The sequence below is a fragment of the Parambassis ranga genome, chromosome 1, assembly GCF_900634625.1.
Source record: "Parambassis ranga chromosome 1, fParRan2.1, whole genome shotgun sequence".
NCBI classification, from domain to species: Eukaryota; Metazoa; Chordata; class Actinopteri; family Ambassidae; genus Parambassis; species Parambassis ranga.
Genome location: NC_041022.1, coordinates 20,106,543 through 20,120,558, shown reverse-complemented (window position 1 = coordinate 20,120,558; position 14,016 = coordinate 20,106,543). Strand labels below are relative to the sequence as shown.

At 41.0% G+C, this 14,016-nt stretch overlaps 2 protein-coding genes across 2 annotated transcripts; both read right to left on the bottom strand.

Annotated features, from left to right (window-relative positions):
* Window positions 1-134: 134 nt before the first annotated feature.
* soul5l (heme-binding protein soul5, like) lies at window positions 135-4,782 on the bottom strand. The gene is made up of 7 exons (XM_028415328.1): window positions 4,689-4,782; window positions 3,936-3,995; window positions 2,776-2,857; window positions 2,567-2,687; window positions 2,346-2,485; window positions 1,891-2,054; window positions 135-1,808 (listed from the first exon to the last, which is right to left on the bottom strand). Coding segments are annotated over exons 1-7 (1,053 nt in total). The 5' UTR covers window positions 4,691-4,782; the 3' UTR covers window positions 135-1,324.
* A 617-nt stretch (window positions 4,783-5,399) lies between these two features.
* Window positions 5,400-13,688, bottom strand: gpr108 (G protein-coupled receptor 108). The gene is made up of 18 exons (XM_028415191.1): window positions 13,070-13,688; window positions 12,698-12,817; window positions 11,677-11,727; window positions 11,385-11,482; window positions 11,218-11,288; window positions 10,864-11,111; window positions 10,724-10,786; window positions 10,530-10,631; window positions 10,321-10,454; window positions 9,305-9,380; window positions 9,138-9,211; window positions 8,934-9,051; window positions 8,728-8,858; window positions 8,418-8,461; window positions 8,256-8,305; window positions 7,756-7,839; window positions 7,343-7,464; window positions 5,400-6,939 (listed from the first exon to the last, which is right to left on the bottom strand). Exons 1-18 carry the CDS (start codon window positions 13,163-13,165, stop codon window positions 6,852-6,854), a joined length of 1,770 nt encoding a protein of 589 aa, XP_028270992.1. The 5' UTR covers window positions 13,166-13,688; the 3' UTR covers window positions 5,400-6,851.
* Window positions 13,689-14,016: the final 328 nt, after the last annotated feature.

The following is a 14,016-nucleotide window of genomic DNA, read 5'->3' as shown; positions in this document are numbered from 1 at the left end:
CTTCTACACACACACACACACACACACACCTTTGAGGTGTTTGCACAATATTTGTTTAAACACTTAAATGTGTGTGAACAGTCCTAATAATACTTTTTTTTAAACAAATGTTTGAGTAATACAATGAGTCCACAACGGGTTTGTGTTATTTTATTGCATCTTCCTCAGAACATATACAGCTCAGAGATGCTTAAGTTGAGAATGTAATCTACTAACATATATAAGTCTTATTGCATTAGTTTGATCAGGTGTGAGTCTGTGGGATCTTTGGGGCAGTCCTACTACAACTAGATGAGACAGACATTGGGTTTGCAGCACAGTTTACAGAGCAACACCACAGAAAGGATTCAAATTTGAAAGTTGATTTTCTAAGAACAGATACACATGAGGGCAGACTGTGTTAGCATTATTTTCTGCATTTTGCAAACACTAGGTGATTTACCATTTACTGCAGTGTTTACATTCCTCTTCTGAGTAGGTATATTTCTCTCTGCTATGGCACTAATTGCTATTATTCAAGAAAAATAACATCATACTTGACTTCATACCATGGCCATCCATACTGGATGCAAAGCAAGCAGCTGATCAGAATGCTACTCTGCTTGCTCTTATTTGTATTTGCTGAGCTTATAATGGAACATTTGGATATACCCTTAAATCATTGTATACTCTGTTACTGTCTCTTTATTAAGTTATAAGATTACTATAATTTCTCGATCCAACATTTTGCAAAACATAGAGGTTTGATCCAAGGAGAAATGATTGGATTTAGATATAAGACTGCAGCAAAGATCCCAATGAAAGGCACACTGACCGTATAAGGATTTACCAACATGTTGCCACACATCACAAAAGTAACCAATGATGCTAAACAGATAAAGTTACAAACTGCACTGGCTAGAACACATTAAGATAAATGTTTCTTGTGGTATATAATGGCCCGCTGAGGTCATTCCCTACATTTTGTTTCCAAGCTGACGTTACAGGACGTCTGTTTGTGCCTTCAGTACTGTTCGGCTCTGAATACTTACCTTCTAACTAATGCACACTGAATTCTATGATGCAGCTGTGTGTTAACTTCAGGACAACGACGTAGAAAGGTGTGTGCTCAGTGATACAGAAAGCTGCAGGTGCAAAGCTTTGATAGAACATGTAGTTAAACACTAAGTGCCATAAGGAGGGGTTGTTGTAATATACAGGGATAGAGAGATAAGGTGGAAGAGAAAAGCATGTCCATCTGTCACACTCACACGTCCAGTGTTTGCCTTCAGTTTAGATTCCATGTTAACATACTTATTGCTGTATCAATCCTCTCTGACTGCTGCTAATGTGCATCCTCTGGCTCCACCATGGGGGTATTTTCCGCTGCTATGTCCACAGAGCTTTGTGCTGTGCTGTTCCACACAGCACTATCAGACTGCTGCTCCAATGATGGGCTCACAGAGAGAGAGGAGTTGGTGCTTTGGTCCAGCAGGATCTGGGCAGAGGTTGGGGCATGGCTGACTACTGGCTCAGAGGACAGGCTGGATGAAGGACTGGGTGGAGGGTTAGATGGGGGCAGAGTGGGGATGTCAGAAGGCAGCTGTGAGGACGAGTTGGACATTGTATTTGAAGACAGGTTGGAGGGAGTGAGTGCAGGGGAATCAGAGAGAGTGTGTGGGGGAGGGTCAGACGGGGAGTCTGTGGGCGAAGTTGTTGGGGTGGACCTGGGTGTGTGTGCCGGAGTCGGTTCCTGTGGGTCGGTGCAAATTGGATCACCCTCGGCAACGTACCACACCTCGTTGTGCCTGTTCAATAACTTTAAGGGGCTACACACACACAAACACAAACAAGAAAAATGAGGAAGGAGGAAAAGCAAAAATAACCTGCACCATCATGTGAGTGTGTCACCTGTCGTAGCCGACTCCATAGTGATAGCTGTGGTTGTAGGAAGCTCGGACTCTCTCTAGTTCTTTGGTCAGCAGGTGGGCATGAAGCCTGGAGGTGACTGACAGCATCCAGCCTCCATAACTCCTCACATACACGTCCATATCCGGCATCTCGGTGAAATAGAGCTGTGTGGTCGACACACAGGAAGAATCAGCAAACAGCAAGCTATATAAATGTCTGGAGCAAGACCTTCCTGTAAGCACAGTCTAGTTCCATCTGCTGAGCGACAGTAGCACTGAAGTCAGCTACATTAACTGTAACATCCATCAATGCTCTTTATTGATCCTAATGTAAAAACCATTGATCAAATCACATACAGACACTGAAAGGATAAACAGCATTTGACCTCATTACAGACAAGGGAAACTAGCCAGCTGTGGAAAAATGACCTCACTCTGCAGCGTCCCTCAGCTCACCTTGTCATTAGTGGGTGCAGGCGGTTTGTCCTGATAGGCTGCAGGCAGCGGGAAGTTGAGCGTGTAAATAGCTGGCTCCCACATTTTAGTCTCCTCCGGAATCTTGACCAGGACAGGGGCGGTCATCTCCATCTGGATGCCTTTCACACACACACACAGACGCACTGATCAAACACAAACCCGTTCAAAGCTGATTTTTCCCTCCTCTGTCCTGCGTGTACCTGCTTCATTGGCTCCAGTGATGTACTGGAAAAGTCTCCTGAAAGCCATGGCTGCACCCACTCCCATGAAGTAGGCTTCGGCGTCTGTCGACACCCAGCGAGTGGGCGTGTAGTGCCGCACCTATACAGACACACAGTGAGTGAGGAGTAAAAGCATGGTGCAGAGGTAACGTGTGTGTTTGTGCTGGTCGATAAGAGGACTCACTTACTTCATACTCATCAGTTTTGCAGACAAGCTCATATTCCAGACACTCTTTAGACTCGGTGCAGAAGCTGGTGTTGGTGCTCAGTCTACGACAGAATGACATGAGACTTTATACTAATTATCTATTCGACCTGTGCAGGCAAGATATGTAGACACAACCCAAAAAGCTGACTTTTTAGGTCTGATTAGTGAAACAGTATTATCATGCACTTTTTTAAAATAATGACTGTGTAGAAGATTATTTTATTATTATTTTTAAATACATATAACATATGCACTAACAGCTTTCTGAGACTGAAGCTTGTTGCACTGATCTTTAAGTAAAATATTCACATTGAAGTCCAACTATTTACAATGTTGACAAGCTGGTGTTTACCTATTCAGTTAACCAGGCTGGTATCCTAACTTTTGGAGCTGAAGCTTAAATTAATTAAAAAAAAAATAGTAATAATTAGTTTTTACAGTAAGTGCCCATAAACATTCAAAAGTTACAACAACGTATTTGAAAGGGAACAGATGTGCCAAAGTCAATGGCTGCCTTATGATTGTTGCTTAATGAAAAACAAATGTAAAAATGTCATCCTCATGGTTGGACTGGTGGAAGGTCATGCAGCTCACAAATGTGCTGGCTTCATTATAAGAAGGTAACATGAATGTCTGAACCAACTTTCATAGCAATCCATCAACAGACTGACTAAAGAATAACCATAATATCATTACAGTCATGCTGGTAGTTTGGTTAAAAAACAAAAATAAGCATGTAACCTACAAATAGAATGCAAAGAATAAAAGAGGAAACATTTCTACCACCTTTGCTTTTGGCTTTGACCTTGGCACAACTAGAAGTTGCCTGTTGTGAATACTAGTGGCTCCTCCCAGCAATCAGGGGACCTGCCACCCCTTTAACTGTATTACACTATAATGCCTTGTTAGCTGAAGGTAACATCTTATTACAGCCTGATTGCACTGATGCTTTTAGAGCTAAATGAGGAAACAAATCCAGCCAGATCTCATTAAAAGCCTCCCTATAAGGGTGAAGGGCATTTTGTGCTTTAATACCCATTGTGTTGGAAGAGTGTTTGACAGTCACATACTGCATGTAACTCGTGTGTTGTGTCATATATCCAGTTTATCTGGGCAGAAAAATGGAAGCAGTCGACTCACCCAACACTACCATCAGCTGAGACCGCCAGGGCCAACGTCACTAAGACTGAGAGGAAAGCCCTGGGCAAGGAAACACAAAACAAACCTGCACTTACAGCAGAAAAGCAGCAGAAAAAAATCTATAAAAAACTCAAATAATCATATAAACAAATGTCATTCCTAACATAAAGGCTTCTACTGGATGTGTGGGAAAAGTATAATCTCAGTTTCTCTATGAACTTGAAATTGAATATTTATAGGATTTAAATCTAAGGAAGAGACTTTGTGAGTGACAGCTGTGAAATGTGCAGTCTGTGCGTCAGTATCCTGCACCCCCCGTGTTTTACACTGCAGAGATGAAACGGGACACGTTCCCCTGCTCCCAGAGAGGAGAGAGAGATTTGCTGCATCATCAGGCTGTCTTTAGAAAATCAAAGACGTTTTGAGGTCATACAGAACGACATTCAAAAGCTGATTGCACCTCCTTCACCGCATCCATATCTACAGCTAATACAGAGGAGGGGAAACAAAGCGTGTTCAGAATAAGAAATGAGGTTATTTTAAGATGGAGCAGTGTTTCCAAATGCAATCATCAGTTCAGTTTAAGAACTGCCTATCCTTAGACTGTCCACCAGACTGTAAAATACTGAGTTGCTGGATTTCTTGCATGCACAGCCCATCACAAATGGCCCATAAATCAACTTTCCTTGCCTAAAATAGTCTCCTCTGTATAACATCTAGCTATATATATTACAAATCGGAGTCAGTACTTACATTGTCGCAAGCGTGTGTGTGTGTGTGTGTCCTTTCCACCTGCCAGGGGGGTGCAGGAAGGAGCGGTGTGATGGAGACTGCAGTCTGCTGCACTCTGACGGGCTCCGGTGGGTTTACTGCGGACTGCAGTGAGGACCAGCGTGCAGCTCACAGCAGGGAGGGGCTGACTCCGAGCTGCTGGCACCAGCCTCCACACACCTCCTGAATGCAGGACACTGAATCTGAGGGTATTCATTCTTTTCCTTGTGATACTACGAATGTTGAATATATATATAGTGCAGAATGTTTAAGCACAAATGAGCAATTTCTGTAAAATGATTGACGGGGGAGGATGAATACTACATGACACACTGCAAGTGCCAGCCTCATGTTCAGGACAGTCTTAAGGCAATGATTTACCATGGATATCAACACTTCTCTGCACTGGGGCTACAAATATTTATCTGTCTGTTTATGTTTCTGACTAAACCACGTTTCACTTCAAGCTACGATGCTGATGGTAGGGAAAGGGACATTTATCCTGACGACATGCAGTTGTGATTGTGATGTAGTGGGTTATATTCGTGTAGCTGAAGTAATAAGTCTGTGTTACACACCCACGGTTCGTAGGGGAGAGGACTAAAATAGTGACAGGATTGTCTGTCATCAATTGTGGCCACCCCTCTTTCTTTTTTTTTCTAAAACCAGACACACAGGATGTTAACACTGCCATCTGAGACCTTTCCAGAGCTCCAGCTTTATTGTGACAGTTTTACAGACACCAAACATCCCTCTGTAACAAGCACAAGACCTTCACTCATCTTAAGTGAAGATAAACTGACAGTTCTTGACACCAAGAGCCTGGAGACACATTAACTGTCTGTAAACACTATACAGCTCTGTCATCTCCCAACAGGCATGAAGGTGGTTAAATCTCTTTGCTTTCTTGAACCCATCTGTATCTCTGAACAAAGAACTGTCTGAAAGCTTCCTTCAGTTTCTTACGGAACATGTTATGTGCCTCCGTTTGTACAGCCTTAAATTATTTACAAATGGCCATCTTACCCCGCCTGGCTGCACAATGTCACCGATCTTTCATGAACCAACAAGTCATTAATAATTAATAAAATAAGCTTCACATCAAGAGCAAAATAATAATAACAACAAAGCAGGCAAATTCAAAAATGATCAGTTAGTTCACTTCTCTGCCCAGGTTGGCACAGCAATGCCAAAAAGGGAAAAAAAAAACAAGAACAAGGCCATCATTAACCACAAGCAGGACCACTGCTCTGTGACTGATCTGAAAACCTGTTTATTCATTAAGAGGTCCACATGTCTCCACGTGGGCTGTAAGTAGTCCTCAATCACTAAAAGCACTAAATTACAGCAGCGGTCCAAGTGACGGATTGGGAGGAGCTCTTACCTCTCCACCAAAAAACAAATAATACTGAAATATAAAATTTCAATAAATCAATATATTGAAATATACCCACCTTACATCCATATATTTCAATATAAAAATCTAATATATAAGAAAGAGTAACATATTGTATTGTGTGGTGATGAAGCAGTAGAATGACTGATGACCCTTGAAGTGGGAAGGACACACACTGTGTTGTTGCCTAAATTTTAAATATTCTGAATAGCTTTTCACCTGAGTATGGGCTATTGTCTCCAAAGGGAAAAAAAAAACTTTTGTATTCAAATGTTGCGTTGTCTCACATTCACACACACGTGTACTCACATCACACACAAAAAGGTACAGCTAAGAGGCTCGCAGAAGTACCGCTTTAAATAGCCAATATAAACACACCCAAAAAGCAATTCTTTTCTAAAACCATAGTTATCTTTGGAGAGGGACAGAGTGAGAGAGAAAAATGAAAACTCTAAAGAACATCAGAGCTCCTTTCCATATCTCCACCTGTCCAGCAGGAGCCTCCTGCATCTTTCCAGAGTTTCTGTGTAGAGATTTCCAGGAAAACCGAGAGCATCCGCTAAGTTAGTCTTTTTTTTTTTTTTTTTTTTGCATAGCCAGACAGTGGGCATGGCCACTGCAACCACATAAAGAGTTTCAAAAGAACAGCTGTCACTGGAAGTGGGGGAGTCTTGGTCCGTGTGCACCCCCTTACACCGGCTGGCCTGGGGATGTTTTAATTGGTCTCTCCCAAAGACGCCACTTCCTGTTCACAAGGTGGACTCTTTCTGGCGTTCACGTCCGTTAGACGTCTTCTTAACTTTGGAAATGCCTTCCAGTGCACCTGACTCTGTCACTCTAGAAACACAAAAAGACAATCTATTATTCCTGTTTATAATACCCAAGAAAGATACCAATGAGAGAAACTCCATCCCTTCTATGTGTTTGTTTTTCCGCCAAAAGAAAGATGCATAATATATGTTAATGGATTTATTGTGTCCGGCTTTAGTGCTGCATAGATTCAGGACAAAGAATCTGATGGGTCATTGAATATATTGTGTAACCAATGGTAGACTTGTTATGTTATTTAGTGTGTATAGTAATTTGCCAAGTTTAGTCAATTTGTATGGATCACATTTTTATGTAGAGAAAACCGCAATAAAACCAGAGAGAAGTTACTTACAGTTTGGTTTAACGGGGTAAAAACAGTGGGGTTTAGAGGGTTAAATGGAAAGTGTTGGCTCACACGGTGTATGCTTACACTTCATCCATCTCTACGTCCTCCTCGTCCTGGGGAAGCTGGAGGTAGGGGTTGTTGGACGCTGGTCGGAACTTGTAGCCCGTCAACACAAAAAAGATCAGAGTAGACACCTCCACCAGAAACTAAAGAAACAAGCAGAGCAGAAGGATGAACGCTGTGCAGGGTTTACAGGCTTACACATTCACTCCACAGCTGCCAGTCATATCTGTCCATAAGCTACTGTCACAGTCCTAAATGAACATCCTCCCAAACATCAGGCATCAACTCATTATTACCCGAGTAAGGTAGGGCTAATGTTTCCCATTTGTAATGAAGCAATCAAATTATTTAAATAAGTAATGCACTTGCAAACTTTATACAAGACATTGTGCCAGTGCTTTTCGATTCAGAGTGAAATACAGAAAGTCACTCACCTCATAGCACCACTGCCACTGGAAGGGCATGGTGATCTTGAGTAGAATGGCTATAATCCTCGTAAAGTAGATATAACACACAATCTGAAATGAAGAGAACAGCAAAGATTAAACTGACTTTTTTATACTCCAGGACACTCTTGCTCTTCTGAGCATACTATACATATAATTATACAGGTCAGATGGTACTACATATGTGTTTCTTCACAATGTTTTCGCTCAGGCTCTGCAGGAATGACTCGGCTGAATCAGAAGCCTGGAGAGGTGATGCCAGAGACTGTGACTCAGTATAATTCGTTGTAACGACTAAAGCTTGATGCCAGATAAATAAACAAATATCTAATTAAACCTATTGCAGCAATATCAGCAACATCATCGACAGCCTCATTATTATTCAGCTTTAGCTAGAAAAAGTGAATTATGCATGTTCATTTCAATATCATCAGCAACATAGTAATGAGCAGATCTGCAGTTGGATGGAGGATTTAAGTTATATTTACCATCACATAATAATGCCGGAAGAGCTTCAGCTTCTCCAGGTTCATGGCAGCTGAAACAAAAAAAACATTTAATACACAAGTCACCAGCTCTACAGCTTCCAACATCTGGTGACTGAGAATCTTCATTGACATCTCGTGGTTGTAACTGATGAAGATTCTTACCTTTGCCATCAGTACTAGAAGCTTCTTGCAGGTGACGGATTGACCTTAAAGACAAAGACACTATAAATATACATGCTTTACTTGTTTGAGATCTGTTAACTTCATTGCGAACATAGGTTGGTCACTTGGCAAATCTACTACTTTCCTGTTCCTGCCAATAAGGTATATTCTTCTATAAAACACACTGTGTACAGTACTGTCCCTAACAGGACCCGCTGATCTTTATTAGGGTCTGAGTAAGTTTATATATTTTTCCTTAAACTAGTTTTGGTAACTTTTGTGTAACTGACACCACTTAAAGCACACTGACCACACAACAGGGAAGAGGATGGCTCCACAGCAGATAAGGTCGACCAGAAAGAGGATCTCCTTCCACAGATAGTATTCACTGGAACCTTCCTCGGTAGACTCAATTATGATGAAGGCGACATTCGCCAGGACCTGGAGGATGACCGGTGAGTGAGTCAACAAAAGTAAACACACAGCAGCTGTTTCTTATGCACATGCATACAGTACCTGCAGTGGAATGACGATCATAAAGATCTTCTTTTCTTTGTCTGACAGAATGTATTTAACAAAAGCCCAGCCGGTGCCAATCAGGGCCAGAGTGATGAACAAGAGAGCCCCCTTCAGCCTGGAAAATACATGAACACCAAGCACGTTTAAAGGATAAATACAAAACAAGACTAATCTGCATATCCTGCAGTAAGCTGTACTTACAAGTGTGTTATATAATACATGACTGCCCAGGCTTCGATGGGATGCCCCTCAGTGTTGATGAAGTGATAGTTGATCTAATATAGACAGACAGTGGTCACATAAACAAAACAAACAGAATACATGAAAGAAGAGATAACAGCCTGCACTGTGGTGACTGTGGCTCTTACACTATGGAAAACCAGTGACGTGGACTTGGTGAATGCCAGTGCTGCCATCAGCCAATGGATCTTAAACACACTGTATCTGTAAGAAAATACACAAAGATGCTGAAATGTGTCATGTACCAGTGTTGTTTTTAAACATTATTATAAATTATTATTTTTTTCTATATGTGTCAAGTACAAATGAAACCACCCAGCTAGAGACTTTTCCTTTACTTACTGCATTTTCCAGCTGATAACTTACAACATATGCTCTGGCCTGCCTCTATCCTGTTTGACTTAGGCAGGGCGGTATCATTTGTTTATTTTTTACTTATTTAAAATCCACAGCATAGTTAAAACACACGTTTAATGCTCTCTGTATGGACAATGTTACACTGGTGTGTACTGAAAAAAAAAGCATTAATGCTTGTGCTAGTAATGCCCAACTGATTCTATGAGCTGTCACAGTGGAATAAGTAAACCTTATAGTAATGTATATGCAACACATCAGCACTGTACGGTATTGCAACTGGTTTGTTTGGCGGAAGGTTACTAAATCACAAAAGGATGTAAAAATATTCAAATGATTTCTACAACATAATTATTAAGAATTGGGATTACCTGGGTAGCCTTCTATGCATCATCAATTTACTATTTTATTAGTTGGAATTAAAAAATCTAAAATACCGCAACAGCTATAAAATGGAAAAGGGATAGCTTTCAATGTAGCACCAATATAGCAGTAAATATTAGCAATCTATATCTAATCTATACACTAAATCTATATAGGTAACATAAAACTCATACATTGAGGCATAGTGAGCAGGTAAATGTGTCATCACATACCAAAATGCAACCACATAAAAGGACACAGAGATGATAGAACGGCTACATAATCTTGTCACAAGGTTGCCGATGTGACAGTTTACACTGAAAAACACGTCCTACCACAAGACCACACAAAGTGATCTGACATTTTAAAATAAGGAAGCTGTAGCATGCAGCACATGGTAAGCCTACACGTTGCTGTGCATGTGTACCTGTGCTTCATGAGTGTGTACACCCAGACCGTGGCTGCTGTGAAGAAGACACCAGCCATACAGATGTAAAGGCGGGACAGAGGAATTTCTGCCGCAGACAGGAAGCCGCCTGGATTCTTCTCTCTCACTCCCACCTGCAGTGGATATGGTCAAGTTTAACACGTGCCCACACCAAAACACATGTAATGGCACAAATTCACTGAACTCACTGTGAATGAGTAGGGCAGTTTGTCTACAGGCCCCCTGTTCCGACAGTAGTGGAACTTGAGGCTGTACAGACCCTCTGCCTTCGGTCCGATCACCATGTGGAACTGTGGAGGAACCAAGAAAGCATTTTACACAAGGACAAAGAAGAGCAAGCAAATCTTCTGATTACATTTAGTGATTAAAAAGGTGAACTTACACTAAAGTTAAAAAGGTCATCAACTTTTTTCAAAGCCAAGACCAGCTGGGTAGGTTTGTCCAGCTAAAAAAAGAATAAAGACACAGATTAGAAATGAATCTTGCATTGATCAAACAAACTGATGCAGAAAGACCTCTTACATGGAAAGTTTTCCCTGCAACTTTCTTAGCTTCCACTTCAGTGTTTGGCTTTTCTCCTTTTTGCTCGTCTGGTTTCTGAACCGCAGACTCTTTGTTCTTCTTGTCCTCTGCTGGTTCATCTCCATTCTCTGGTGGCTTAGCAGGAGCAGCAGGGACAGCAGGAGCAGCAGGGGCAGCAGGGGCAGGAGGGCCAGGAGGAGCAGCAGGAGCAGCAGGGTCGGCAGGGGAATCTCTAGCTTTCCTTTGACCTAAAGAACACAAATGCAGGCACAAATACCCCAAATTTAAAGTGCAGTCTGTTTAAAATCTGCAACTGCAAAGGTATGTAAACTGTAAACTGACTGTAGAACCGACCTTTTTCTGCACCATCCTTTTCCTCGGCAGTCAAGATGTTGTCTTGTACACCCATAGTTTTCACAATAACACTGCACAAACAGACATTATTTAATCAAACTTCACATTGCAATATCAGGGCACTGTAAAATAAAAAAATGTAAACATCAGTGCTGCAACACACAAACCTGAGCTTGTTGATATCAATAAGAAAAAAAATGAGAGGTTCATCATTGGCCTGCTTAGGAGAAGGAGGAGTGAGAGGACATGTCTCCGGCTCCTCTGCCTAGTTAAACAAAAACACCACAGTATTATCAGCTTATATTACAACACTGGAGTGGAATTAAAAACAATGTTGCAAAGTACATTAAAATGTTATTTCCAGAGGAGAATAATTAATTCAGACCTGAAAATAACCATGAGCAATGTTTACATAAAATACTTACACATACTAAAAATACTACAATTTCATGTACTTACTGTGTAGGACAAGACTCCATTAACTCGTGACCTGGACAGGGTGAAACCAACCTAAAAATATATAAAGGTAATCAGTTAGTGGTTTGTGTCAGTAAATGTTTTTTTTTGTTTTGTTTTGTTTTACATATGTTTCAATTCTTTTCAAAATAAAAGTAATACATAAATACATGTAACCTACATGGCCTGATATGAGCAGCATAGAGCTGTATTATTATATTGTAATACTATAAAAGAAGTGACAGGTTATGGTATTTATTATTATCAAAGTCATCACCCACAGAACAAACCATGACATGCCAAAAACTATGACTATATATGTAATTACAACAGTACTGTCACCCTCTTGCAGAGTCATACATACAATTAAGTGTCTTGGTAGTACCCAATTGAATAAATATTTTCTTACCCACCACTCTACTGAGGAAAACAGCTCACAAATAAACCAGTTCAGCAGATCACACAGAGTACTGATGTGTTTGACATTTTAAATAGATTTTTTTAAGGAAATGAGCACTGTGATGCCAAAGATACAAAATTCCATTAGGCATTGGCAACATGTTAATACCAAGCAGGATGGCATGGCATATCGTAGCCAGGCTATTTTATACTGGTTCCTCTTTTTATCCACCATTTATTGATTTTAGTGTCTTTTTTTAAATGAAGAAAAAAACCTCATATGTTGCACCAAAGGCAAAGTGCATTACAATAACATTCATTTAATCATTATAACTATAGTGCTAGCACTATGATCAGAGTAATATCAAATTACTAACTCATTATATTGTGACACCTTCCCCTGCTGTGAATGTGAATCTAAAACACATCAGCATATAGAGTTCATGTAGGGCTGCTGTGCTAAGTAGCAATGGGGTGTGTAGTGGTAGAGAGCAAGGTGACTATTGTATACAAACACAGCTCAATTTTGATTAATCCACACACAATAAGCAAATAACACGTTTAAAATAACACCTGTACAGCGAAAGAGACTCACACACACACACAGAAAGAAAACAGTCCTTACTGGATACTTGCTGTAGTTCACACGCTTTTCATCGAGTTGCAGGGAAGACAGGTTAACTTCCAAAGTTCCATTAGCAAAAAACCCAAAGTTGTTGAGGTCGACAGTGGATCGAGTGTCATTCTGTGAAGAGGAACAAACAGGTTGAGCTGAATCGAGCTGCTCAGTTATTCCCTAGCTGGAGTGAACAGTACTCATGGTTCAATTTAAAACGTCCTTTAAATCATCTTTACACTGTCACAACGTCACGACATATGTTAGGAGCTATTTTTTACAATAAAGCTAATGAAACTAGCTAGCTAATAAAATGTCGTCAGGACGTCACCCATGCTAACATTCTCGTAAACTAGTATACTTTTAAGATTGTCGCCTTACCGTCAGTGTGAGCGTGTGTATTCTTGCCGTGCACCCAGAAAGCAGCAGTAGAAGTAAAAACCCGGCCACAAAACAGACTCTGTTTTCCTCAGCCATCACCAGGCAGCTACAAACCTGCTAACGGCAATGAACTGCTAATATTAGCAAGCGACGATCCTGCCAGATGGCTAAATAGCAAGCTAGCTAGCGGGCTCGATCGTTTACGCGACCAGTTACAGTGATGTTGATCTTCAGAGCCACCGTATCTGCGCCCAACCGACGTCGTTGATTGTCAAATTATAAACACATATGTTATGTTTCCTGACTCTTCTGTGTTTTCATCGCGCGAGGTAATAACTAGCTTGTAGGTGGAAAGGTCCGGCTTCCTGGTGTTGAATCACGAACAAAACATTAAGAAAGGAGCGGACAAGGCCGTCAGCAGGGCTACAGCCGGTGTGCCAACATGGCTACAAATCAGAAAACGACGTGTGACTCCAGGTATAGAAAAAAAACGCTTTCGATGTAAAAAGTCCACCAGCATGTCCCAGTTTCTGTCAAACAACCGAGTTGATCACCTGTACGGATGTGACTATACCATGTATGAGATGTCCTAGACACGGTCACGTGGTCATCTTTGATAGAGAACTTCCGGAAGAACTCGTCACGTGAATGCAATGACCCTCCACGTCGGATGAAATTGCTGGGTTGCCATGTTTGCAGAGATCAGTGACGTCAAACCGATTGATACGCGGAACGTTTTTTTTTTTTTAACATTTTAGTTTTGCGAAAATCTAGAATTTACATCTGTGACATTGAAATATCTATAAAATTCAATTTTCACTGCAATAAGGACCAAGTCTGCAACAACTCAGATTATTTAGACAAACATTAACACAAGCTGTGTAGCCTGCTACCCTCACTTCTGCGAGATGTCACAGTTTTTCTACTACAGTCGTTTTATTATTCTT

Excerpts from the sequence above, each read along its gene's own strand:
- gpr108 (XM_028415191.1), bottom strand. The coding sequence starts at position 13,165 with ATGGCTGAGGAAAACAGAGTCTGTTTTGTGGCCGGGTTTTTACTTCTA. Across the intron at positions 10,455-10,529 it reads AACTGCCCTACTCATTCACA|GTGGGAGTGAGAGAGAAGAA; the intron begins GTGAGTTCAGTG and ends TATCCACTGCAG. Across the intron at positions 7,840-8,255 it reads TCCGGCATTATTATGTGATG|ATTGTGTGTTATATCTACTT; the intron begins GTAAATATAACT and ends TCTTCATTTCAG.
- soul5l (XM_028415328.1), bottom strand. Across the intron at positions 2,486-2,566 it reads CACTGGAGCCAATGAAGCAG|GCATCCAGATGGAGATGACC; the intron begins GTACACGCAGGA and ends TGTGTGTGAAAG. Across the intron at positions 2,055-2,345 it reads CTGCACCCACTAATGACAAG|CTCTATTTCACCGAGATGCC; the intron begins GTGAGCTGAGGG and ends TCGACCACACAG.